Source organism: Lissotriton vulgaris, chromosome 7 (assembly GCF_964263255.1).
Source record: "Lissotriton vulgaris chromosome 7, aLisVul1.2, whole genome shotgun sequence".
Lineage (NCBI taxonomy): Eukaryota > Metazoa > Chordata > Amphibia > Caudata > Salamandridae > Lissotriton > Lissotriton vulgaris.
The window spans coordinates 1,612,711,921-1,612,739,001 of NC_141695.1; the positions used below are offsets into that span (position 1 = coordinate 1,612,711,921).

At 44.7% G+C, this 27,081-nt stretch overlaps 1 protein-coding gene across 1 annotated transcript in view; it reads right to left on the reverse strand.

Annotated features, from left to right (window-relative positions):
- The window catches only part of NCOA5 (nuclear receptor coactivator 5), a 70,022-nt gene that overhangs the window by 14,371 nt on the left and 28,570 nt on the right, over positions 1 to 27,081 (reverse strand). The window contains exons 6-8 of the mRNA XM_086932545.1: positions 26,086 to 26,189; positions 18,154 to 18,283; positions 3,053 to 3,267 (exon numbers count right to left, since the gene is read on the reverse strand). Of these exons, the coding sequence (XP_086788671.1) occupies positions 3,053 to 3,267; positions 18,154 to 18,283; positions 26,086 to 26,189 (449 nt within the window). The remainder of the gene's footprint in view (positions 1 to 3,052; positions 3,268 to 18,153; positions 18,284 to 26,085; positions 26,190 to 27,081) is intronic.

The following is a 27,081-nucleotide window of genomic DNA, read 5'->3' on the forward strand; positions in this document are numbered from 1 at the left end:
AAAAGTTAGATTCTTACTTTTCTGAGTCAGGTGACAGCTCGCACAATTACCACATGGGTAGTGGCCTCCCAGTCCTTGTGGATGGAGTTGTGGCATTTGTTGTATTTTTGGGCGTGTGTGCACCTGCATGTCCTTGAGATTTTCGCCTCGTTTGTGGGCAAATAGGGGTTTCTCAATGTTTAGTTTGCCACTTGTCAGGATGCGCCAATGTTTATTCAGAAGTTTGGAAACCTCATTGGTTTGGGGGCGGTAAGTTCTCACGCAGATGGGTCTGGCTGATGCCTGATTGCTCCGGGGTTTGTTTTCCAGTAGTTTCTCCCGATGGTTATTTCTCGCCCTTTTCAATAATCACTTAACATATATTGAAGATTATGCAACAGGTCCAGCGGCATTTGTGTGGTAGGCGCAGACACAGGAGCCTGACCAGAAGGCTCAAGGAATGGTTCCTCCTCATCTTGTTCCTCATCCTCAAGTTTTATAAGCAGCTCAGATGGGCTTCTGGCTGCACGGAAAGTGTCATCTTCATAGGATTCCTCTTCCTCAGAATCTAGTAATTTTTCTGGCAATTTCAATGGAGACAGTTGTCAAAGATGAACCACGCTTTTCCAAGAGCGAAGCTGTGGTAGACTGAAGGCAGAAGTATTACGGATGGCTTGGATAACCAAACTTGCATTTCCGTACAGGTTGACAGTGGGGGCGTCGACTGTGAAAAACCTGTATCTGACTGAGAAGCAAGAATCTTCGTCGACTGTGTCCGTCGACTATCATTGTCGTCGACCAAGACTTCATCGACGGGGGTGTCTTCTTAGGCGACGTCGTAGTCGACGGAAGCACCTTCTTAGTCGACGAGGTCATTGACGGGGGTATTTTCTTCGTCGACAAGGATGTCGTCGACTAACTTCGTCGGCGGGGATGTCGTCGACAGCAGGGCTAACTTAGTCGACAAGATGTTAGTCGACAAGAGGTTAGTCGACGACGGAGTACCTGGCGACAGTACCTTAAAAGATTGTCAACGACGGTGGGACGTCGACGGTAGATGGCACCATCTTAGACGACGACGAGATAGGTCGAATTTGGACCTGAACCAGCGTCAACGGTGAGGAGGCTGTAGACATCACCAAAGCTGGTTTTGGTGAGGAGAAAGTCACTGTAGATGTTGAAGAGGTGGCTACATGAAGAGATGGCGATGGTGAAGCTGTATTTGACGCTGAAGTGGTCAAAGGAGCAGCCTGAGGTAAAATTTTATGAGAAGCGGTCTTGGAAGATGTAGATTTTTCAGTTCTTAGAGGGCGTACTAGGACCAGATTTAATAGGTGGAGAAGCCTTTTTTAAAGTATAAGGCACGCCAGAATCCTGAGAGGATTGGGCTTTTCCTTCGCCCCAGGAGAAGCCAACTCAACCTCAGCTTTCCTCTTCCTAGAGGAGATAGAAGACCCAGAGGCGATACTCCCTACCTCAGAAACTAGGTTATCTTTGTCCTTTATCCTCTGGAGCCACAGGAGACGACGACCCTCTCTGTCCCTGAGGGTTTTCTGAGGAAAAGTCCTGCAGATTTTACACTCCTTTGCCTCATGATCTGGATACAGACAATATATACATTTCTTGTGAGGATCCTCCTTGAACGGCCTTAGCTTTCCACAGGAATCACAAGCCCTAAAATATTTAACAGTAGACATCTTTAGAAGGAAAAAAAAACCAACCAAAGTAAGAAGAAACTGAGCAGAGCTCCGGAAAACTCCCTTCACACGACGTGCGGTAGAAAATCTGAGAGCCTGAGCCTCTGGGGAGAACATTCTGGTGGGTGCTGTCGCCTGATTGGCTGCAGTTTGGTCTATACAAAATGACTAGGATAGTCATGAGTGTGGGAGCTTTTGCTCCTGTAGCTTAGGGCTACTTTACTTCCTGGTTGGTTATTACCAATGTTTTTTGGTTATTACAGGCATATTATTGCTTTTTTTATATACCGTGGGACTCCCAATCCGACGACTGGGAATGATTCAGGCATGTGTATCTATGAAAGACACCCCAATACTGGAGAAATGCTGTGGTCTGCAGTTCTCGGGCATTAGCAGCGGGAAAGAGACTGACCGGCACATGAGACTGCCCGCAGCAGCACAAAAAAAAGAATGAGGGGCGCTGGCTCAGGCGAGACATTTAGTGAGTGGGCTTCAAAAAGCCCGACCACAGCTTTTTGGGTGGCATAGAGCGTGCGGTTACGCGCACAATCACGAACAAAGGTGCCATCTGGCTTTCCTCTCTCGTCATGGTGCGCGCACATCGCATAGCTTTCAGCCCCCAAAAAGCTGTGGTCTGGCTTTTTAAAGCCCACTCACAGAGCGCGACCACTTTCGCGTCCGCTCACTTTAATTTTCTTCCCGCGGCCGGGTCACTTTAATTTTCTTCCCTACCTATTGCACTTGTTTTAAGTGTACTGATTTAGCTCCTCAAAGAATCATGGATTTTAACCTTTGATAAAAAAATGGGAGGGAAACCCATTCAGTGGCTGAATCAAGCAATTACAAAACCTGGGTTAAATTTCAATTCCCAGCTTGACAAAATTAGGTGATCCTGTGCAATTACCTAGTTTCCTGGTGCCTCCTTTTCCAGTATTACCACATTTGAGGGCATCTTTAAAGACGCATCCCTTCTATTAATGTCCCGCTTTCAGCTCCATCATTTCTCTAGAATATCTCTCCGTATGCGAGAAATCTCAGAGAATGTGAATCACACTAATCTTGCATAGCACAGCCCAAACAGGATTATTGCAGGTTCGGAAAAACACTTGTTTACACTACCTCCCAACAAATGAGGGCAGATCGTTCAGCCAAGTGAACCTCTGTTTTATAAAGAGCACATGCAAATGTTAATTTGAGAGCCTACAACTGGGTAGCAAATTTCAGAAACTACGTCTTGTCTGCAACTTGTGCTTTAACACACTGAGGCTTTTGTAGCAACATTTTAATTCAATTTGGCTTGATTAGTGGTTTGATCAATGCAGTAAAAGTTCCATGCACAGCCCCTAACATCTTTTTTCAGATTCCTGCAAACTTACCTTGTGGTGTACCAAATAATATGTTGACTGTACAGGAACGGTGAGCTTCATGCTGCTGAGTTATTACAATGGCAAAGGGTGACCCTGCTCTGCTAACATCCTCTAAAGCCTGGGTCAATGATGCTTCAGTGTTCAAGAAGATCAGGTCCACCACCATTCCCAAGTCACGCACTTTCCGACCCACAACCTCTGCATATTCACGAACCACACCAGGACTAGGAAGAGTAAAAGTTGGAGGTAGGAGTGGAGAGAATGAAAGGATAAGGGAAAAACAATTAGGGTTACTTTTTCCATAAATGCAGAATAGTTTAATAAAATCAATACATTAAATTCAGGGATATAGAGAACGTGGAATGAGTGCTGCATAAGAATCTGTTTATTAATATATTTAGCTGTTCCACAGATATGAAAAGGTGGAGTCATTTTGGTAATGTGCATAAAACAGGCTCCTGCCAAGAGAACTGGGAGCTTTTCGATCACTGATCGGCCATTTGGAGGGTTGTCCTAAACAAAGGATCAAATGAGCTTCCAGGCTTGTAGAATTCCTATCACTGGATGCCCAGGACATGTTGTTTGGGTCAAGGATACGCTTTCATGTTTATTTGGTCTTTAGGACAAGTCAGCCCAACCCCCCTGAAGCACAACCTTTTTGGCTCCCAATACACAGTTTCCACATTATGCATCTGTAATAGGAGTATAGTCTGTAGCTAATGTTCACTTTGTTTTCATATGTCCATACTGTTCAATTGTGCATTTATGCTTAAGGAAGTACCGAGAGCTCGGCTTGCACTACTGACTGTTTCCAGCATAAAGTGTGTACATGTTCGCAAAGTAAGTCAAAATTAGATGCATATACTTGCAGAAGCTTGACCACAAGACTAATTTGCACTCCAAACAAAATTTACAGAAAAAAGTGCATCTAGAATTTTCTTTTTTGCAAAACTACTGAGCAAGTTTAGGTACTATTTATGTTGTTTCCAAGCCATTAAAATGATGTGTGTGGGGGATAAATGCGGGAATTCACGTATAGTTCTTTAGATATCAATTTGCCCACAGGAAAGAAAATGGGAAAACAGTGTTTCGCGAATAATATGGTATAAACATCACTTTATCAGGGCCAATAATATGCATTTGAAAAAAAATTATATTAAGAATAGTTTAAGATTTACAATCCTTTTATGTGTTCAATGCAAATTATATATCAGTATAACAAGAAGTGTTCAGCCTAATTACCAACCGGATAACTATACAGAAGAAAACTGAAGCGTTTGGTGACAAGTTGTATACGTCTGTCATAAATCTGTCAAATAACCTTTCAAACAATTTGCTGTACAGTGTGGATGTAGCAGGAGAAACATTCAGGGAAATGGAAGGAAAGTTACATTTCCCGAGAAATGTAGGCAGTACGAAAGATGAACTGAGCAGTTTCCATGATCTCCGCCACACATGTAATACAAGTCTGAGCTATGTTGGCCTCTTTGGCGGGGTTTAAAGCTCAGCACTTTAACTCCTTCCATGCTCATGACGAGCTCAGCTCGTCATGAGGCACAGCGGAGCTGCACTCATGACGAGCTGAGCTCGTCATGAACAATGGTAAATCTGAGATCCCAGCACCGGGAGGGAAAACCCTTAGCAGCCATGGTGTTAACCTCATAAGCGGAGGTGAATGTGGTATTAAAGAAACTTGGTGGGTTTGTAAGCTTTAACTCTGTTCACTGCTATTTTAGAGTGTCAGGGAACCCTAGTCAATTGTTTGAAGCATGTATATCAATAAAAAAATGTAACACTAGAGAAAATGTGGGTATCATTGGGTAAGGCTGTTCAATTGTAAAAGCCTGAATCAGTGACGTTGCTCAAAAATAAAGTTCCTCAAATTTATTTACACATTTACTACTTTGCAAGATACTCCATGAAGGCATTACAGTGTGCATTACGCAAGAGTCAAACTACATGCTGATAAGTTGGATAAGCATTACATATGGAGTAGCAAGTTACACAGGAGTACAAATTTGTACGTTTTCCACAATCTAAAAATTGTAAGAGACACGCAAAATAATCATGACGAATTGCATTCCATTAGTAGCACTTTCATAAAAAGATAAGATAGTGAGAAGTTAAAATAAGCAGGACGTGAAGACCAGACAGTTCTGAGATGTGGAGTAGGGTGTCAGTTGCAGTGAGCAGGATGGGGACAGGCAAGAAATAAGAGCATCAATGTCAGCAGCAAGCCTTAACAAGATGTTCCAAGTGCCTTGCAGAAGTAGACCAGAAATAACATGGCCAACAGGGATCAGGAGAAGAGGGCCTAATATAAAACAGAATGGCTTTTAATTCGGACTGGATTATCGGCAATGAAAGAAGTTATAAGCCCAGAGGCAGAGAATTCCAGATTCTGGTTGCACTACTATTCTATGTTATGCAGGGGCTCTGCTCACTATGTGCAGACAAGCACCACATTTTGCAGACCTGCACCTGGCTTGTACTCCCAGGGTGCGCAAGAGCAGAGCAGAGGGGGCTCTTTTAGGTCCCTGGCCCCTGCCCTCTGGAATCTCGGCTCGCCACACTCAAAATTACTGAGCTTTCAGGAAACAGATTAAAACCTGGCTATTTTCCTCCATCTAGACGGGGACGCCTGCGTGGTGCTTTTCTGCCCCATGGTGCCCTACACTATAGGCATTTTCCAGCTGTCCTTCCACCTTGCCTCTCACCTTCCACCACTGCTGCCTGTCCGCTAGCGCTGGGATGACCCGTTGCTGGGGTAGCCATGCGCTATACAAGATCCCCTAACATAAAAACCAAAGGTTTGAGCAGCAGTGTCTCAGCACAATGAGGACCTGAGCCGACCAAATTCTTTAGCTTAGATGTCGGCTTTCATGCAATGGAGGTGACCTTATGAGTGATGCAGATGTTTTTATAAGGAAAATGCTACTTACCAGTATGCATCTATTCTTGGCATGTAGAGCTGCATTGACATACTGTGCATAGATTGCCACCTAGTGTTGGGCCTGGATGTTTGCAGTTTGTTTTTGTCCTGAAAAGATTTTGGAAGTCACGGGATAGGCAACTCCTCCTTTGGATCATATTGCAAATGGGCATCGGCTCCATACTCAGTTTCGCCATTAGCGAAATGATTGAGCTTTGCAAGAAAAGGAAGGTTGTCCATGTAAGCTGAATCTAATTAAGAAAATACTGGGACAGATAAAGGCAGCCGGGGAGGCGGGTGGGCATGTGCAACTCTGCAGCACTACATGCCAAGAACCTGGCCCCACAGTAGCTTGTTCTTTAGTTTGCACATCTACACAATAGCGTTTTGTGAAAGTGTGCGTTGTAGACCATGTATAGCTGCTTTGCATATGTTATCTAAGGGAATGTTCCCTAAAAATGCAATTGAAGCCCCCATCATTCTTGTAGAATGGACTTTAGGAGGAACAGATAGCATACGTTTAGCTTGGTGGTCACAAATCTGTATGCATTTGACAATCCACCTAGCGATCTCGGATTTTGAGATAGGGTTGCCTTTGTGTGGTGGTGAAAAGGACACAAAGTTGTTTTGTGAAAAGGTTGTGTTCTTTCAATATAGTAAAGTAATGCCCTTTTGCAGTGCTTAATTTGTAAAATATGAAGTCCAGGTGCTCAAATTTTTGGGGAGCCACACCCACTTTCCCCTGGCGCCACCCACTTCCTCAACTGGCACCACCCACATCCTCACTGGCACTGCTGAAAGTCAAATGTAATACCTAATCTGAATTTCAACAAAGGAGCCTTCTTCCATTTAAGGTTTTCTTAGGAGGTTTCCCTGCCCTGTGAAAATTTTGAAAAAGATAAAATCAAATGTGCACAATTTTGGAATAATTAGCTAAAAACGACTAATTCATTGGAAAGGAATATGTGGGCAGAAAAGGCGGTCAAGTCTTAAGTAAATCTTTGGGCCTTTGCACTTGTTCTAATGCCAATGTCCATGAGACATACAAATAAAAAAGTAAACACTTCATAAAGTGTAAGCTGAAACAAGGCTTAGCTCCTAATATTAACTCTTTATTTTATTCCCATACTTCGTGGTACTCATAATAACCATCTCACAACACAAAGGCACGTTGTGCTAAGATGAGCTTCCAAGACCGTCTGCTCGTATTAAAACAGTACAAGCAAATCTCAAATACTAAATGTTAACTGGATGCAAGGGTCGAATCTTCAGGTGAGGCTCCAATATACACTAAGAAAACAGACGTTTTGCTACACATCCTTATTAATTCCCAAACTGGGTTGGTTACCCTGGAGAGGAAATCCTGGCCATTGTTTCTGTCTGTTAAACCTTTTTAAAATATCAACAGTATCAATATCATTTGCAGCCTAGTTAGGCGGCCACCAAACACAAATGCATAGTTACAGAACGAAAATCTGATTTACAAGAAGGGGCAGGCGAGTTTCCATTCATGTCCTCCTCAGAAAACTCCTGCAAATGCCAAGGAACTCCGCTATTAAAATGGCACAGCACAATACTTGCTAATAATAATTAATCGTTAGGCAAGACCATAAGCAAAAACGATTAGATGAGAAATCCTGCACTTTCAATCACTGCCTAGCCAATCCCCAGGGCGCTTGAAAAGTGTTTGTGATAGCGCACAAAAGGTCCCGTTCATTATCTACCTGGAAGTTACCCTTGTACATAATAACATTACTGGAAGGGAAATGTAAAGTCATAACCGGGCAGACTGTAAAGAGATGCGTGCCAAACAAAACGTTTACTGGTTTACATGAGTATGGTTAAACTAGCATTTGATTTCAGCAGAAATAATTCCGAAGAGACACTGTGGGAATATCAATACACTACAGAATATATCAAGACATGTTCCCGTTTTTGTCAAAAAAAAAACCCTCCTCTTGCTCTTCTGTAGTATACAAGCCTGTGGATTGATGAAGAAAAGTGAAAGTAAACGGCAAGAGGCCCTTCCGGCCGCCTCAGAGTCCTGGCCCGGGGCCGGAGCATTGCACACATTTCCCCGCCTACGCCAGATGACCATCACCAGTCACAGAGGTCAAGAAAAAAGGAACGTTGGTTTTTGTTATTACTTACTGCAGTTTCTAGCTGTGACACTGCCTTAAGAGCTCTGCTGCGCTGCTGTTTTAAAGTGACGGCCTCGACGTTACGTCCTTGGACTGAAAAAGGTTATGCACGGCACGCTGGCGTAGTCCATTACCCCATGGAAGAACCAAATGCAGCCTAATCAGTGGCCCGCCCACCGGCTACTCTGAAAGCAAATTGATCGGGCTTGCTGGCGCTGCGCTCTCCCAGCCTCAAGGCACAGCAACACTCTTAACGGAAGGACTCGGTAAACTGGAGACTGTAAAAACACTGCTGTAAGGCAAATCTATTTAATTTACTTTGTCGCATAACGTGCAGACTGCAGTGCAGTTGCATCATTGATGTAACTTGTTAGTGTTGTAGACCCGGCCCCGGCACAAATTAAGCCCTGCCCTTTTGACGTCCTAAGGTTTAAAGAGCTCTTTCTGGGACAGTTTGTGGCTGCGAGAAGAATACAGGCAGCTCTACAGATTGATTTAGGTGAAAGGGTGAAATGACTTTTGGAAGGAATTTAGGAATAGTTTGTAGAACAACTTTATTGTGGAGCATTTGCAGAAAAGGTTCTTGAATGGTGAATGCTTGTATCTCACTAACTCTTTCTGAGAGAAGTAATAGCTACTAGGAAAGCAACTTTTCAAGTTAAGAATTGCAGTTCACATTTATGTAATGGTTCAAATGGAGGTCCCATTAACCTTGTGAGAACAATGTTCAAATACTACACTGGTGAAGGTGTTCTGGGTGAAATTATTCTTTTGAGGCCCACCATAAAAGCCTTTATGGCAGGTACTCTAAAAAGTAGTAGATGTGGTCAATTTTGGAGGTGTAGTAAGTATCCTATGATGTGTTGAATAGACACATCTAAAGGATTGGTGTGGTTGTTTTGACAGTATATTACAAAAAGTTTCCACTTGGCTGCATAACATGCCCTAGTGGTGGGACGTTTAGCTTCTTTAATAACGTCCAATCAGGTGGGAGGTGAAGGTAACCAAACTCTATGACCTCAGGAGCCAGATTTTCAGGTCGAGCTGGGTCCTGGTGTCTGATCTCTCCATGGCTCTGGTTAAGCGTGGAGACAGGTATAGCTTTTGGTGCGGTACCACAGAAAGTTGCAGCAGTGTGGTGTACTATGGTTGTCTGGCCCAAGTTGGAGCTCCCAGAATGATAATCAGGGAATGCTGTTGCGGTTTGCGTACCACTAATGGAAGTATTTGGAGAGGTGGAAAAGCGTACGCAAATTTGACTGACCAATCCATCCATATCGCATTGCCTTTGGACAGTGGTGTGAATATCTGGCGGCGAAGCCTGGGCATTTTGCGTTTTCGTGGATAGCGAAGAGGTCTATCGGAGGTTGTCCCCACATCTGAAAGAATGGTTGAAGAACTTGTGGATGAAGTTCCCACTCGTGAATCTGTTGCGTTTGACGGCTTAACAGATCCGCTATGGAGTTTTGTACTCCTGGAACATGTTGGGCTAAGAGAAAAATCTTTAGTGGTATAGCCCATCTCCATATCTGCTGTGCTAACAGAGTTGCAGAGAGTGTGTCCCCCCCTGTTTGTTTATGTAATACATAGCTGTAATGTTGTCTGTGCGGACTAAGACAGCTTTGCCGGATATTTGCTTTTGAAATGCTTTTAGGGCTGGAAATATGGCTAGTAACTCCAGGTGATTGATGTGGAGTAACTTTTGTTGCGGTGTCCACCTGCCCTGCATGGTGTGCTGCAGTAGGTGAGCTCCCCAACCGGAGAGCGATGCGTCCGTTGTTATGACTATTTGATGGACTGAGAGTCATTTGACAGGGGTGGAGGCAGAGCAGAAGTTATTAGTTTTGCCTTTGTTGTTACCACTGTAACCTCTCTGGTAGCCTCTGCCATAGGTGCATAGGGTGGAGGCTTTGTAAGAGGTAGAAGGAGTATCTCCTGTTGGTGCTTCTGTAAGATGAGCGACGAAAAGAACAGCTCCCATAGATTTTGCTGTTTACGTATCTTTTTTCATTTTTTCAAGGGATACGTCCACATTGGGCCCAAATAAGTGTTGCTCAAAGTGTTGGTTGAGGATGGCACTTTGTACTTCAGGTTTAAACCGTGAAATGCACAGCCAAGCAGGTCTACGTAAGAGGACACTGGTATTAATTGCCCTTGAAGCAGTACCTGCGGCAGCTAGGGCACAGCAAATAGAGGTATTCGTGATGTTTCTACCCTCTTGTATAAGCTCATTTGCCCTATTTTTATATTTATCTGGAAGGTGCATTATGGATTCTAATTCATCATAATGTGCCCTATCGTATCTTGCAAGTAATGCCCGAGTATTGGCAGTACACCAAATGTTTGCAGCCTGTGACGCTGTTTTTACCTGATGCGTCAAGGAGCTTAGACTCTTTATCTGGTGGGGGAGCCTCGCCTGATGTTTTTGAATTTGCTCTCTTGCGTGCGTTGGAGACTACAAGGGAGTCTAATGGTGCAGGCCCTTTAATGTATGCTGGATCAGAAGGGGCAGCTTTATATTTTCGATTCGGGGATTGACGATTCAAGCCCTAACCAGATCTTTGAAGACTTCTGATATGTGCTTAATAACTCCTTTAAGCATAGGTAGTTGAGGTGGACCTTTGTGTATTGTCAAAGGTATCTATAAGGAAGTCTTCCTCCACTGGGTCAGTATGTAGGTCAACGCCATGATATTGGGCAGCCCTATGTACGAGTTGGTTAAATCCCATGGTGTCTTCTGGTGGGGAAGGCCTGGAGGGAATACAAGTCTTCTTGTGGGATGTTGGGGACATCTGGGGTGCTATAGTCATTCCAAGGGTCAGGTGAGCCAGGAGGAGTAGAATTATCTGGTGGCTCACTGTCTGCGCCATCCCCTGTGTCATTAGAAGTGTCCCCATCATCTTGTAAGGGAGAAGGTGTAGGGGAGTGCAGTGGTAGGGAAGGATGTGGTGAAGGAATGTTAGATGAGGAGGAGAAGGTATCCTTAGAGGAGATGTTGCAATGTCCTTAGGATGAGAAGCCGGTGGACGTGCGTCTAGTGGTCTTTTTTTTTACATGCAAGAGTCAGTAGACCAGTCTTGGGCTCTTTAAATGGAGTCTTTTGCGTAGGGTCTGGACGGAATAAGTCCTCTGTAGAAGATAGATCCTTCGGTGCCGAAGGATTTTTGGGCACAGAGCTTTGAGCATCTCTTGGCTTTGAAACATGTTCCTAGGCAGTGTCTTTGGTTGATAGAACATTGGTCTTTTTTGGTTCCGAAAGGTTTTTCCGCTCAGAGGGATTTTTCGGTTTCGAAGGCTTTTTTGGTTCCAAGGCCTTTTTCGGCTCCTAAGTGTGTGAGTCGGGTGCTTTGACTGGCAATTTCTTGCTCGGCTCAGTGTGGTTTATGTACAGAGGAGCCAGTACTAGTTTTCGGCGCAGAGTGCTTAGATGTAGGAGCAGCTGGCGTGGAGGAAGATGGCATTTTTTTCGGTGCCGGTAGGTGTGCTCTGGCACCGGGGGTAGGCTGACTCGAGCCAGAGTCGCCTAAAGGCTTATTAGGCTTCTTTGCCGAGCTCGAAGGAGGGGCATGGGAAACAGAGATGGGAACTGTATTTTCAGGAAAACATTCATCTTTCTGTTCTTGCTCCGAATTGCACAGGTTACAGCTGCTCATTGCCTAAGAGTGATATTTTACTAAGTAAAAGGCAGGAGGTGGAAACAGGAGGAGAGTTAATGTAACTTCATCTTCCACGGGGGCATGTGTGCATTTTCCAAATTCATATGCTTCTTCTAAATATTTAGAGTTTATTCCAGTACGGTACCGTCAGCCTAAGAGTCATCTATCCCCATTAGTATACCCTGGGGGTATACAGGCATGTTGTCATACAGAGTCAAGTTGACCGTCTTTTGACCCAGCACACTGGTCGTACATTTTTTGTAGCATTGCACTATTGGAGGTTCTGTTAGTCTTGGAATATAAGGTTTTCGGCTCAAAAATTGCGTTCCTAGTGCTGAAGGTTACAGGGACGTTATAGTTAGGCTCTGATTTTACTCCAAACCACAGAAATTCATCAGTTATAGTTACCCGCGCCTACTAGAACCTACACCCCTGAAATGTACTGCTTAGGACCTCACATATTACATCACTCATGACAGTAACATCACTGAAGACATCAAAGATGACATGATCCAGTGATTATGAGTGCTAAACATATATACGAGTGCATCACAAAGGTTACATTGGCTTACTTTGGGTACTACAGAGTGAATCTATGAGAGTGCGTTGTTTAAGTTGTGTATGGATGATTGAGTTGGTATGAGAGACTATAGATGCGGGAGTGGTTGTGCGAGTTGCTGTATGGGTGAACGAATGGCTGTATGGTGAGTGGGGGTGTGTGTAAGTGACTGTAAATGGTGAATGGGAGTGCATGAGAGGCTGTATGGTGAGCGAGTAGGTACATGAGGGTCTGTATGGGTGTGAGGGTACATGAGTGGCTGTATGGGTGCGTGAGTGGGTATTGGGAGTGGCTGCGTGGGTGTGGAGTGCCTGTATGGGTGAGTGAGAGGCTTCATGGGAGAATATGTGGTAGCCTCAGAGAATGAGTACATGTGTTAATATCTGTACGAGTGAGTAATCCGTGATGTCATTTCAAATGTCAGCGATGTCACTGACCATGTCATGAGCGATGTAATGTGAGATCGTAGGCAGAGCATTGCGTGGGCACAAGTTATGAAAGAGCCCCACTATAAAGTCCTTTTGACATTTGCTCACCCAGTGAATTTGTTTTTTAATGTGATTCCCCAACTGTAATCTTTGAGAGGGGGTGAGAGTGCGGGTGAGAGAGTGCGGGTGCGAGTGTGCCTGCGTGGGTGCGAGAGTGCCTGCGTGGGTGCCTGCATGGGTGCTGCGACTTAGTGGGAACAGTCCCACGATGGTTGCCAACACTTCCTGAACGAGTGACCTGCGAACAAAATCTACCATGATCAGCCTAAACCTTCCTACACATAATGCTCACTATGACACTTTTAGGGGGAAATTTCATAAAGACTCGTCCAAGTTAGACAAGTCCAAAAATGCTTTTCCTATGGAAACATGGTGCCAATTGTAACTACCTACTGGCAACCGCCCAGTAGGTTATATAAACATAATTTTTTCAATTACTTACAGACGATTGCCAATATGAAGTACTAGTTAAGACTGTTTCCATAGGAAAAGTGTTTTATTTTGCTAGCAACACTGGCGCCGTATGACAAATATTCACAAAATGTTCAAAGTTAGTTTGCCTCTCACTTCAGCTACTGTCTCAAAAGTGTTTGTGTGATTTATCAATCAGGGAATGAGGGAGGAAATAAAGTGAGAACGCCCCCATTCAATTTACCTTAGGCCTAAGGTAATAGACATGACAGACCCAAACGCCGAATGGAAATGCACCAATTTGGCAGAAAGCTAGATCTTGGTCCAAAAAGATTCGTCATTTAGTGTAAATCCGTTCAGTAGATCTAATAAGTATGTATATCTAGGGACGAAGAGGGTTTGTGGATCTGACAGATCTCAATCGGATTGACTGCTATCTCAAGACTTGCCATGAGTACCAAGAAATAAATATTTTTTTTTAAACCACACGAAATGGGGTAGGATAGTAATACCCCGACTCCCTAGGCCTGGAAGTGGGGTGCCACACTGACCATACCGGGGAAGGGGGAAAAACCTGGTTTTAAAAAATGTTTAATTTGTCTAAATTTGCAGAGGATCTGAGGCACAATACATTTTAAAAAGGCAGTCTCCAGCACTTTGTGTCACTTCGATTCTGTTGGTACAATAGTTTCCCAGATTGCTGCTGTGACTGGCCTCGCTTCATTCAGAAGGAATTTTAATGTATCCATATCTCGACAACCGGGTAATCCAGGTACTTGCGGTATGGCCTTTGCAGTCCAACTTGAGCAAAGTTTCTCATAAACAAGGGCAAGTCAGTTCTAGTTTCATCTTAAGATCAGTCTTTCATAAGTGCTCAACTGAGTACAGATTTGGAGATGGTTAGTGCAGGAAAACTCATCCGGCTCTTTCCTGGCTGAGGGTCCAAGAGGATTTAACATCAACTATTTTCTGTCAACACAAATTCTGTTGTCTCTTCATATGAGGGCCAATCTGAATTGGTGGTTGAAGCTACTTCTTCTGACATGAGTACTTTTATCCCCTACAGCGCCAATAGGATCACAACAGGTGCCATTTTGTCAGACTTTGGTGCATGGTAAAATATCAAAAGGGTCATTTATTCTAGATGCCTTAGGAGGCTCAGAGATCATTGCAATGGAGAAGTTCAGGCTGTGTGGTTAGCACTCCGATCATTCAAGCGGTAAATAAGGGGCAAATCGATCTTGATCTGAACAGACAATATATTTCAGATGAGTCAACGTTCTCAGATTTCCACAACTGCAATACAAAGTCAGGGAATCTGCAATGTAGGAGCAGACTTCTCAGCAAGCAAATTCTTTCTCCGCTAAACTTTTCACTCCATGCAAAAATTGTTAATCTCCAGAATAGTGGAGTCCTCCAGTGCTGGACTAATTTGCATTCCCAACAAACACCAAGGCAAAGGTTCTGTTCATGGGGGAGGGACAGCAAAGCATGGGCAATAGACTCACTTTCCTGCGCACAGCTTCCAGGTCTGCTGTACAAAGGTGAACTCTTAATTTTCAGGGAACAGGAGATTAACTTGTTTTTCCATCTCAGCCTTCTTCCGAGGAAAGGCAGTTACATTAATTAGATGTTAGATGGGGTCTTATAGCTTATTTGCACAGAGTTCAGCCTTTAAGAAAGGCAGAGTCGCTTTCTGAAAATTATCTACAATCTGGAAAAGGGGTAAAGCCATTGACTGCTTCTCTAAGCAGGTGGGTCAGGTCTAGGATTTCCATGGCTTATGCCAATGCAAATTGAGGGCTGCCAGTGGGGAGCCGGGGAAGATCAACATGTAGCATGTCCTCCACAATGGCAGAATTGCAGGGGGCTTCCATTACCGAAATCTGTAGGGCAGCTACTTGGTCTCCCCCCTCTCCACCATCAGACACTACAGTGCTTTCGGAGGAAATAACCGGAGAAAGACATAGGACACAAGAGCTCTGCTCTAGGAAGCAAAATCTTATGGTTTTGATCTTTCAACTACAGAGGTCTTTGTAGCTTGATAGATCCCAAAAGAAGCAAATAGAGTGATGGGACGCTGCATTAATTACTATATTTGGAGGGATACGTATATAGCCATGGTGTTTTCCGAGGTGAGATTGCTCCAATTCATAACTATTAAGGCAAAGTACTAGAACTAGGCATAATCATTTATTGATATGTGTTGGACCCGTCTGCTTCTGAGAGTCCCCTCACCACTATGATTTATTTTGTTCCCCTGTACCTCCAAAAATTTGTCGCTTTTTATTTTTGTCTACCAGGACTTTTTGTGTGATTGTCTCATGGGGCTAGATGTTCCTTGACACTCAGTTACTCACGAGGTTTCTGGCACCTATGTACAAGGCACCTGGCGAAACCTGTGAGTCTGGAAACTGAGGTTGACAACCTGTGTGTGTGTTCAAACTTAAAATGGTGGACACATAATTCCCTCATGTGAGTGACTCCCATTGGAGCCTACATGAACTCTGGCCTTTTGAGGTTTTGGCGCCCTTTTGCTTGGCGCGCATTCCTGACAGGAATTCCTTTAGTTTCCTCAGGAACACAATATGGCTGCTCCAGAACCCCAGTATGGTGGCTCTGAAGGACCAGAAAGCACCTCAAAAGTGCCATGTCATGGGCCTACCCAGAGAAGGTTCTAGAACCTCCTGGCTCGTGCTAGCACCCCAGGGCACTGGCTATATAAGGTCCAGTCCCTGGCGGCCATTTTAGTTGATTCCTGATTCCTGATTTGACCTCGACAAGGAAGGAGTTCTAGACTGACACCAGATTGACACCTGCCCTGTTGACCCCTAAGGCAGCTGGTGACACAGGCAATAGTGCAGCTAAGGTTGCTGGCGTTGGATGTGACTGGCGTTCCAGTCAACAGCGTGGGCGGTGACCTAGCGCCTGTAGCGCCTGCCCAGCGACTGCCTTGAACTCCCCAAAAGACTGTGGCCAAGTTCGAGTGCCTCTCCGCCCCCCGGTGGCTGAAGCGATTGTGGAAGCGAGTCGCCAGGCGAGAGTGACATCGCCGCGATCGTGACCCCCCTGAAGTGCCCCCTTCGTGAATAGCGCCTTCCGCGAGGAGCTCGGACGTCTCCGAGCCCAATCTGCGAAGAGCGCCTCCTGTGTGGACTGAAGGTGAGGTGGTGCGCCGGGGCGGGGAAGGCCAGCCTGCATTGGGCGGGACTAGCGAGTCAGCCCCTCCTTGTTGACCCGGGAGCTGAAGCTGTGGGCGGGAACCACCCCGAAGAAGGAAGTCGGAGGGAGGTCTGTGGAGCCCCTGCGAGCCCCGCTGTTGGCGAGAGAAGTACTGTGCCTGACCGTATCGTCCGATACAGCTGATGTGAGGTGGGCCGTGTGTTCCGCTAAGAGCCGCGGTGTGTGAGAGCTAAACAGCGGCATTGCTTTGACTGAACTGTGGAGTTTTTGCGACCTCCCCGGCAGCACGTTCGTCGTCTAAAGACTTTGAACTAGTGCCGCCAGGGTTCTGAGGGTGAACCAGCCCTGTCGGCGAATATAGACCCCCAGCGCCAAGTATAGGTCCTCTCCCGGTGGCAGCCGAGTGTGAATGAGCTGCTTAATGTATTTCCTTGCTTTCTAGATACACGCGTGTGCATCGAGTGGTTACAAAAGAGTCCCAAAAGTAGTTCTGTATCCCGAGAAGCCTGAAAGCCTGTCGGGCTGTCCAACAAACTGTAAGAGTAATCTCTCCTTTCACCACACTGGAAAAGTGTCTGTATTTAAAAGTGATTAATTGGTGGCAGCGATACCGGTCATTGTTGATATCCATTCTGATATTTAATCCAGTCATTACTGTTCTAGACATTGCTGATATTTACTGTTCTAGACATTGCTGATATCTATTCTGATATTTATTCTGGTCATTGATAATATTTATTCTATTTATTCCAGTCATTGCTAATTAATATTTATTCTACTGTATTCATATCTGCTATTTATCCAGTGTATTTATTCATTAGAGTCCAACTATTTATTTATGAGAAACCAGTATTCCATTGAACAAACGCTTGCAGGAAATGTAAATGTGAAACCCTAAGTGAATTTCCTACAAACCCAGAGAACTTTTATATAAACGAATCGTATTTTTCCATAACAGTGGTGTGGTGTCCTTTTTGTGTGGTGTACAGGGGGTTATTATCGGGTCCAAGCTGGCTTAACACTATAGCCTTCACCTGCCTAGCCACTCGAGTCAAGCTACCTCCCCCTTTATGCTGGGCTTGCCCCCGCGCAGGTCCAACAATATGTATTACCCCAAATCAAGAATTCATGGGAACTGAAAAATAAAAAGGCAATTCACTGTTTTACTCTTATATGCTTCAGCATTTTCTGCCATACAATTCTCCTTCAGAGAGCTAGACGGTGTCCGGGCATTCAGAGATCAACTGCTCTCAGGAACTGAATATATACTCGGCTAACAAAAACTGACAGTCTAATATTGTATTCCAACATTGGTAGAGCCAGAGATGGAGATTACTATCTCCACCCGCCCCCCCAAAAAAAATCCCCCTACAGTACACAATTTAGAGCATTCTTTGCATGTTAAATAGCACTGGTGCTGGTTTCTCACACCTCTGGGACTACTCTTAAAACATTTTGATCTTTGGTGTTAGCAAAAAAGTTGGAATACATTTGAGAAAGAACATGAACTCCTTTCTAGCACTTACACATCCCTGGCTGTTTCTCAATCTTCCTTGCCCTGACCGTGCATCAAAATCAGGAGCACAGATGGCTTTCGATCAATCTATTCAACCTCGCCCCTTACATTGTTAGGTAGATCCTGCATATTTCCCACACAACCACTGTTCAACTGCTACACCAAACATGGCAATGTGCATTTTGAGCTTTATGCTTTACTGAAGATATGCATGTGGCACCTACTTGGCCTGCTTGTTTACAACAACAACAACTGAGCAGTCAACTGGTCTCTCTGATTCAAAACGCCTCTGAATTTCTTCAAAGTACTTGCGATACAGTTCTTCTCTGCGTCTTTCTTCCCGCTTCAGGCGTTCTAAAAGGTTTTAAAAGTAACAATATCAATATAAACTCATTTCACATCTCAGATCATGCAGAAAGAGGACGTTTTCCTCAAATTACTAAGAAACATATGCACAATTTAAACCATATGAAAGAGCGTGAGACAGTGAAACCCCCCCACTGAAGGTTAGCTGCTTGCCGGGAATTAGGCACAATGCCTGGTTGGACAGGCGGATAGCCGGATCAAAAAAAATTAACATGTCAAGTTAAGTGCTAAAAATATATATAAATAAATGTTCACAGTTCATTATCAGATGACAGAATTTCTCCTTTCAGAACCATTCTTATTTTCACTACAGAATGAGGACCACTGTATTTTGCCTTAAAAGCAGCATCAACACTGGAACACAGCCCTTAATCTCCGTAGGCTTCACGCGGTTATGGCGCGAGCTCGCACGCTCACAGAACCGACGGTGCTTGCTTCGCTTGACGCGACAATGGCGTTCGACTCGCTTGAGTGGAACTACCTCTGGGCAGTGCTTGCTAAATTCGGGTTTGGGCCTGACTACATTAGTTGGATCCGACTCCTCTATTCTTCCCCGATGGCCAACGTGACGGTGAACGGTCGTCTGTCGGCCTCATTTGCCTTGCGCAGAGGTACCAGACAGGGCTGCCCGCTATCGCCGCTCCCATTTGCCCTAGCGCTTGAGCCGCTGGCCACTTGGATCCGTACACATCCTGACATTAAGGGCATCAAATGGTCGCCGGGCTTTGAGAATCGCGTCTCGCTTTATGCAGACGACATTCTTCTCTATCTTACCTCTCCCTGCCGGTCCTTGATCATGGCATTCGACGCACTGGGTACTTTTGGTGGTTACTCGGGCCTGGTCATTAATTGGTCCAAGTCCTACCTCTACGTTCTGAGTGGTGACACTCCGCGTCTCCCTCGAGGCTGCGCTACACAGATTTCGCAACAGGGATTCAAGTACTTGGGCATCTATATTTCAAAGGATGCCCGTACTCGTTACACTAACAACTTACTCCCCCCCTCTGGCGCGGCGAGACGTGGAGGGCTGGAAGAGATTGCCGCTGTCCCCGTTGGGTCGGGCGGCGTTGTTTAAAATGCTGTCCCTGCCGCGGTTCCTTTACGCGCTCCAGAACACACAAGACCCAGTGCCGTCCAAGTATTTCGGAGAGGTTGAGAGCCTGCAGCGTGCCTTATTGTGGGACGGTAGGCCGCGGACCTCTATTTCTAAGCTGACAATACCGTGGTACGACGGGGGCATTGCTTTGCCTGACATACGTCGCTATTACTGGGCGTCTCAGTTGGCGGCAGTCAACCACGGTTTCTACGGACCGGTGGTTAACCCGGGATATGCCATGGATCACTGGCTCATGAATGACGGGATGCATTATAGAGCACTGTACTCTAGGTCTCTGGATCGGAAACTAGCTGGACCCACTAGGACGGCGGTGCATCTGTGGAGGGCGGTGTCTAAGACTTTGGGTTGGCAGGGTAGACTCACCATGGCTACTCCCCTATACGACTGACCTGCTGGGGAACTTGTGGCACTCCAAGGGGTTTGACCGGTGGGATCTCATTGGCATCTCGAAGGTTGCAGATATGTTGACCAGGGGGGAAATTAAATCGTTTGCTGCACTGCAGGCCGAGTTCCAATTGGAGGCAACGGAATACTTTCGTTATGCACAGCTGCGACATGCACTCACATCTTCTATGCCTGTGGGGGAGAAAGTGCCTGAATCGTCTCCGCTGGAAGATAGGGTGCTGGACGGCTATATGCCGGATAGCGCCATCTCCCTGACATATTAAAAGCTAATTAATGTACGGATGGACCTGCTGGTGAAACTGAGAGACCTTTGGGTGAATTACGGGATTGAGATGGATGAGGAATGGCAGTCTGCGGTCTCTTCCCCCAAGGAGGTGGCCATCTCAGCTAGGCTGAGACTTGTCCAGTTGAAGGTGCTCCATAGGGTCTACATCACAGGTCCAAGACTGATTCATATGGGACACTCTCAGGATGGGCTATGTAGGAGAGGTTGTGGCGTACTGGCCACCTTCATGCACATACTTTGGGAGTGTCCGGTAGTTGCCTCCTACTGGAAGCGGGTGCATGCGGTAATGAGTTGTGACTGGTGTGACCCTTCATGCGGAGGCCCGGCGCTGCCTGCTGAACGTGTGGGGCCCAACTGATTACAATGTGGCCCAGACCCATTGGGTCACCCTGGGTAATATGATAGCCAAGAGAGACATTGCTCAGAAATGGGGTGCTTTGACCCCCCCCCCCCCCCACCGTTAGCCTGTGGAAGACCAACATGGACTGGTGCATGCTACGGGAAAAGACTGTCTACATGGCTCGGGGTAGGCCCAGAATGTGGGGGTTGGTATGGAGTGCTTGGAACTCTTATAGGGGAGACATTTGTGCACCCCCTGAGATGGCTCGGCCGGAGGTCCGCCTCTCCCCGTAATTCCCCCTCCCCCTGAGTTCCAAATGGTGTATCCTGATTCTTTGCTCCCCGTCCACGTATTTGTCATACATATTGCTGCTTATATAGTGTATCGACCCCGCCCCTTCCCGTGATATGTGCCTACAACATCCTTGTGTTCCTCAGCCTTGTTACTTTTTATTCTTTCTTTCTCTGTTTCTTCCTTCCTCTCTCTCTCCACTCTTTTCTTGATTCTGTTGGTTCCTATTGTTATTTCAGAAGTTTATATCGTAAAATTAAACCTGCCTACTCCTGTGCTTCGTTTTTGTACATGTTTCCGATTTGAGATACAATGCTGCCTGGCCTCCGGGATGTATGGCTGAATAGCGGTGTACTTTGTTTTGATAAATAAAGGTTTTCCCCCCCCCCCAAAAAAAAAAAACAGCATCAAGAGAATATCGGTGAGGTTTTTTTCTTAACAAATTTAGCCTTTAATAGCATTGAGCTCCCCCAACAACATCAACTTCTCACAGCATAGAAAGATACATTGCTGTAAGGAATGAGTTCCTTCCATGTTCCATGAGACCATGTACTGACAGGCGGAGGGGTGAATAGGCTTCACAATCTGAATCGTCCGAAGGCTTAAAAAAAAGTCTGGAATGTCAAAATCTTATGTTCAATTGCTTACCGTGCACTGACAGATGGTGTTGCCAGTCTTATCTAGAGGAATGGCAGTGCAGTGGCCAAAGCATGACAGGATTGTAATGTAAAATGTAACGTAATTGTACTTGTATAGCGCACGAATCACCATGAGGCATCTCGGCGCTTGTACGAATACCGCTGAGGAACCCTTCCTGGCCTTTCCCTGTGAAGTGCCCACTCCTGGGCACCCCCAAGATGAAGCCAGGCATCCTAGCGTTGTTGGGGCCGTTGTGGACATTAAGCAAGCTATTGCCCAGAGTTGCAGAGTGGGATCCATGATTAGAATAGGCACCGAGGCGAGAAATACCAGGTCCGGGGAAATTGAGCCCAAGAGCCGCCGAGGCGGGAATTGAACCCTGGTCCCGGGCCAGACCTCTGCATCAGGGCCTGCTGCTCTAACCATTAATATAACTAAGTACACAGATTGCCAGCCACACACTTACTTAAATCCTCTATTTTTGAGGGAACAAACCATAAGAGACTTCCTGGTTCGTACGGGTATATCACTCAAACCCTTTTATTATTTATTTGTTTTTTGTCTTTTTTCAAGTATTGATGTATGAAAGGGACACCTTATCGTTTTGTACACCTTATATACAATTATTTACAATTCTCTATTTACAACACAAACACATACACATAACTAGTTGTATTATACAAAGTGAATTGCTCTGATATATATATACACTCAAATAATCATACTACGAAGAAAAAAACATCCGTAATTCCATAAAGACCAGAGTCAAAAGTATAAACTTGATGACAATAATAAATCAATGAACTACAGTTGAATGTAGGCAGTTCAAAAAAGGAAAAATAGACTTCAAATTAATTCATTCAGTCCATTCAACCAATAAATGGCTAATCTTTTTACGCCAACGCGTTTCGAATCCGGTATGTCAACTCTACGGATTCTCATCAGGGCTCTGTCTTAATACGGGATACATGTTGAACCAGCAGCCGCCGGTCAAGGGTAGGGTATTAGTTCTGACTGAGTTTCTTTTCTTTTCGGGATCTTACTGGATCATGCTCGTGATCCTACGTTTCCACCAAATGGGAGTTAATTTTCAGTCTTGTATTACAGCCTGCTCTGAGGGATTCCTCGCTTGGGCTGTTCGTGTTCTAATCTGTTGCAGCGGTAAACGCTTTTTAACCATGTAGGCACCGCTTTCCTCAGTCATTATTTGCGCTCGCTTTCCTTGAACAAGCTGTGACTCGGCATCTAGCTCTCATTCACTTAGTTTAATGAGAGCTAGATGCCGAGTCACAGCTTGTTCAAGGAAAGCGAGCGCAAATAATAAGGACTGAGGAAAGCGGTGCCTACATGGTTAGAAAGCGTTTACCGCTGCAACAGATTAGAACACGAACAGCCCAAGCGAGGAATCCCTCAGAGCAGGCTGTAATACAAGACTGAAAATTAACTCTCATTTGGTGGAAACGTAGGATCACGAGCATGATCCAGTAAGATCCCGAAAAGAAAAGAAACTCAGTCAGAACTAATACCCTACCCTTGACCGGCGGCTGCTGGTTCAACAGAGATCCCGTATTAAGACAGAGCCCTAATGAGAATCCGTAGAGTTGACATACCGGATTCGAAACGCGTTGGCGTAAAAAGATTAGCCATTTATTGGTTGAATGGACTGAATGAATTAATTTGAAGTCTATTTTTCCTTTTTTGAACTGCCTACATTCAACTGTAGTTCATTGATTTATGATTGTCATCAAGTTTATACTTTTGACTCTGGTCTTTATGGAATTACGGATGATTTTTTCTTCGTAGTATGAATATTTGAGTGTATATATATCAGAGCAATTCACTTTGTATAATACAACTAGTTATGTGTATGTGTTGTAAATAATCGAGAATTGTAAATAATTGTATATAAGGTGTACAAAACGATAAGGTGTCCCTTTCATACATCAATACTTAAAAAAAGACAAAAAACAAATAAATAATAAAAGGGTTTGAGTGATATACCCGTACGAACCAGGAAGTCTCTTATGGTTTGTTCCCTCAAAAATAGAGGATTTAAGTAAGTGTGTGGCTGGCAATCTGTGTACTTAGTTATATTAATGGTCCAGCTAGCCCCACGTCCCAGGACCTGACTCCCCCATTCTTCAAGCTCTAACCATTAAGCCACACTTCTCCACAAGTGCCTCAAGCTGAGAACTCTGGTGGGTCCACAGAGCCACAGGCCTTATCCTTTATGGGAGGTCTTATGACTAGATATCTGCAGTGGTGGACTTGGCTACCAACGAAGTCTAAAAGAGTCAAATTTCAAAGGACTAGTACGGGGGGGGTTGGAGGCGGGCGTATAGTACCTGGAATGAGATGCATCAAGGCTAACTGAAGAGCAGCAGTGATGTCAAGAACCAGAGGTCGCCTAGAGGAGTTTGAGACTGGGTCCCTTCAGGGAGAAGAGATCACTTCTACCAAAGAATTAAAATTGCAGCGGAGTGCTCCCTGATCTCCACATGGGGCTGAGGTTGATACCCTCCATGTACCTCAACCTAATGCAGGACATTTGGCAAGAGTCCCATCCACAGGATATGGAAATCAGAAACAGACCATTAAATACGCAATTGCCATAGGACTCAAGCTACACCCTACTGCAGAGATCCAAATAGGAGAAAACTGGGCTAGAGGATGCCTAGTTTCCGTGCGGTAGGGGAATCACACCTGGCAATCCAGGATGGACTGTTCCCCAGAGAGCTAATTTTTCTCCACTGGATTTACAACTGCCAAGTGCTCGCCTCCAATAGGTGGTTGAGGAAAAGGATCTCAGACAAATCGGTATTGCCAGACTAAAAAAAAAAGTGAAAGTAATAGTAATGTATTCCCTGTCCATGAGCCAGGGAGGTGGGGACAGCCTGAGAAGTGGAAGGCTGATCCAGTCCTTTTGCAGGTGGTTGTTTTTTAGACAGCTTAGCCCTGGGAGATGACATTTCCTCAGGCGCGGATCTCTTCCTGGAGGCTGAAGTGGAAGCAGATGTGACACTGCCTACTTCTGAAACAGGATTTGGAGAATCCTTTAGCCTCTTCAACCACAGCAGTAAACGACCCTCTCTATCTCTGAGAGTCTTCTGAGGCATTTTTCTGCAGATTTTACAATCAGAGGCCTGGTGGTCTGGGTAGAGACAATAAATACACTTATTGTGTGGATCCTTCTCAAAAAGCCGAGGCTTACCACAGCAGTCACAGGTTCTGAAGAGAGATTTCTTTGAAGACATCCTGAAGAGAAGACACAGATGAAGTAGGAATTGAAAAAACTGAGCAGAGCTCAGGGAGACTCCCTTCACACGACGTGCGGTAGAAAATCTGAGAGCCTGAGCCTCTGGGGAGAACATTCTGGTGGGTGCTAGCGCCTGATTGGCTGTAGTTTGGACCATACAAAATGACTATGATAGTCATAGATGGGAAGTTTTTGCCTACTGTACCATTGGCTGTGTTACTTCCTGGTTCTTTTCTATTGGTATTACTATATATTTATAGCATTTTATTGCTTTTTTATGTACCGTGGGACTCCCACTCCGACGACGGGGAATGATTCAGGCATGTGAATCTATGAAAGACACCCCTAATACTGGAGAATCTTCCTTTGGTAATCTCCAGGAATAGACTTCATTTTGACTAAGGGATCCTTCCACTTGCGCTTCCCTTGAGATGTTCCACCTTGGACGTACCTGGAGTGGGTTCCTCCCTTGTGAATCTTTAATCTCCAAACTATTACCACAATCATGTCTGTTATTCCTCCTTACCCTTTTTCTTTGGGCATGGTTTGCGCAGTCTCTAGTTCAATATGCAGGGGCAGAGGTTGTAAAAGCATCTCTTGGCAGAGACACGAGAGGTAACTGGCTGTGACTTTGCAAGCATGAAAGTATCATTTTCCGACTGGCAAGCTGCATTCAGACTGCAGTTGGGATGTGCATGTCTATTAACAATATAGCCTGTTCAGGCAAAAGAACTTCCATAGGGTATTTTTCCTTCCCAAGAAAGGAAATACGTGATTACCAATGATTTCCCAATCAAACAGTTGAATAATTAAAGTTTGTAAGACTGGTGAAGTCAGAAATTTTTGAAAACTAGAGCCCAGAACGACCTTAGCAGGACTTCAACCATGCTAGCATCGGAGGTTTCATTTGACCCAGCTTGTCTTTGTGTAATTTCCGCCTTCTAATTGTATTTGCACCATTAAAATCAGGACCGAAAACAGCACATGAAAAAAATAACTAGGGCAACGGATGAGACCTTTAAATATTATAAAAGAGCACCATAGATCAAGTTAAGGCCAAAAGGCCTAGTAAGGCATGAGCGATAATTGTGAGGGATTGAGGAAAGGGATGTCTTAACGACTGGATTTGCTAATATTTCAGAATCTCAAACAGACAATCTCATGCATGGCAGAAATATTTGTAAGATCCAACTGTAAGTCCCTCGAACAAGGACACAAAGGATCCATCCCAAAAGTAAGCATTAGGCAGCCTAATGAAAACGGGTTTATGAAAAGGGAAAAAAGTAGTGTGTGATAAGTCGATGTTTTTATTTCTCAAACGTATCGGTTTAGCATTCGTACCCCTTGGAAGTGCTCTTCACAAAACAATAGCTTCACACTACACCATGCTTGGACGTTCTGTCGATATCTGTTCCGAACACTACACCAAAAACTATTCTTACAAGAGGATACCAACCTTCTGCACTTAGTGGTAGATCTCGAAATCGGTCCAAGAAAGGATCTTCCTTCCTCCGATACAAGTCTTCATAACGCATTAATCTATCCAAAACCTCATCACGCCTGGAAAACAAAATATAGAAATGCTGATGGACTTTGGGAAGTCAAAAACCACAGGTTAGGCAAACTGTTCATTGTGCAAAAAAATATATATGTTAATAGTAACTTACAATCACCAGTGTTTAAACCACATTCCAATCTTACGCAGCAGTATGTAGAAACACAAATTAAGCAGTTGACATTTGTTCTGTCTCCACCAACATGAGTACAAATTGGCTTTTCAACTATCTAAAAGAAGTCAACTACAAAAAAAAATGTCAATAGATCCGTAACAAATTTGTTTCCAGGCTGTTTTTTGCAAAGCAACATGTTTATTAGTGTCATAGTCAGCCACCACTGAAGGTCACTGCAAAGGTTTAATGCAAAACTAAACCAGTACTCCTTTCGAGGGGGTAAACTTGCAGCAAACATGCCTAAACAACGCTTTAGAAATAACCATTAACCAGTTCATAGACTTTTGCTAATTTTGTTTTTTCCCATTGCTTTCAAAATGAAAGATAAACTGATCGTAACTAAACAATAAGGTCCGACCTCAAAATGTAAATCTCCAGTATTTCTAAAGCGCAAACAATTACCTGAAGGAGTCAAGGCGCTGTGGGACGGCGGGAAGATTAAGCAAGCTATTGCCCAGAGTCACATGGTGCTGGGCCAGGGATCGAACCATGATCCCCATAGTCCAGTGTCAATCCCCCTGGCCGCTACGCCACACCTCTTCCCTTAACAAAGGTTCTATGTTTTTTCACAAAGATCGTAGAAAAGATTTGTAAGTCCTGTATATTAGCCACAATGGCTTATAACATTTCTGAATTGGTTGCATTGACAAATACCGGTTAAAACAAAAGCAAGGCCACCATCATCTTTGTTTACGTTTGATATAACTGCTTTGTTTCCACAG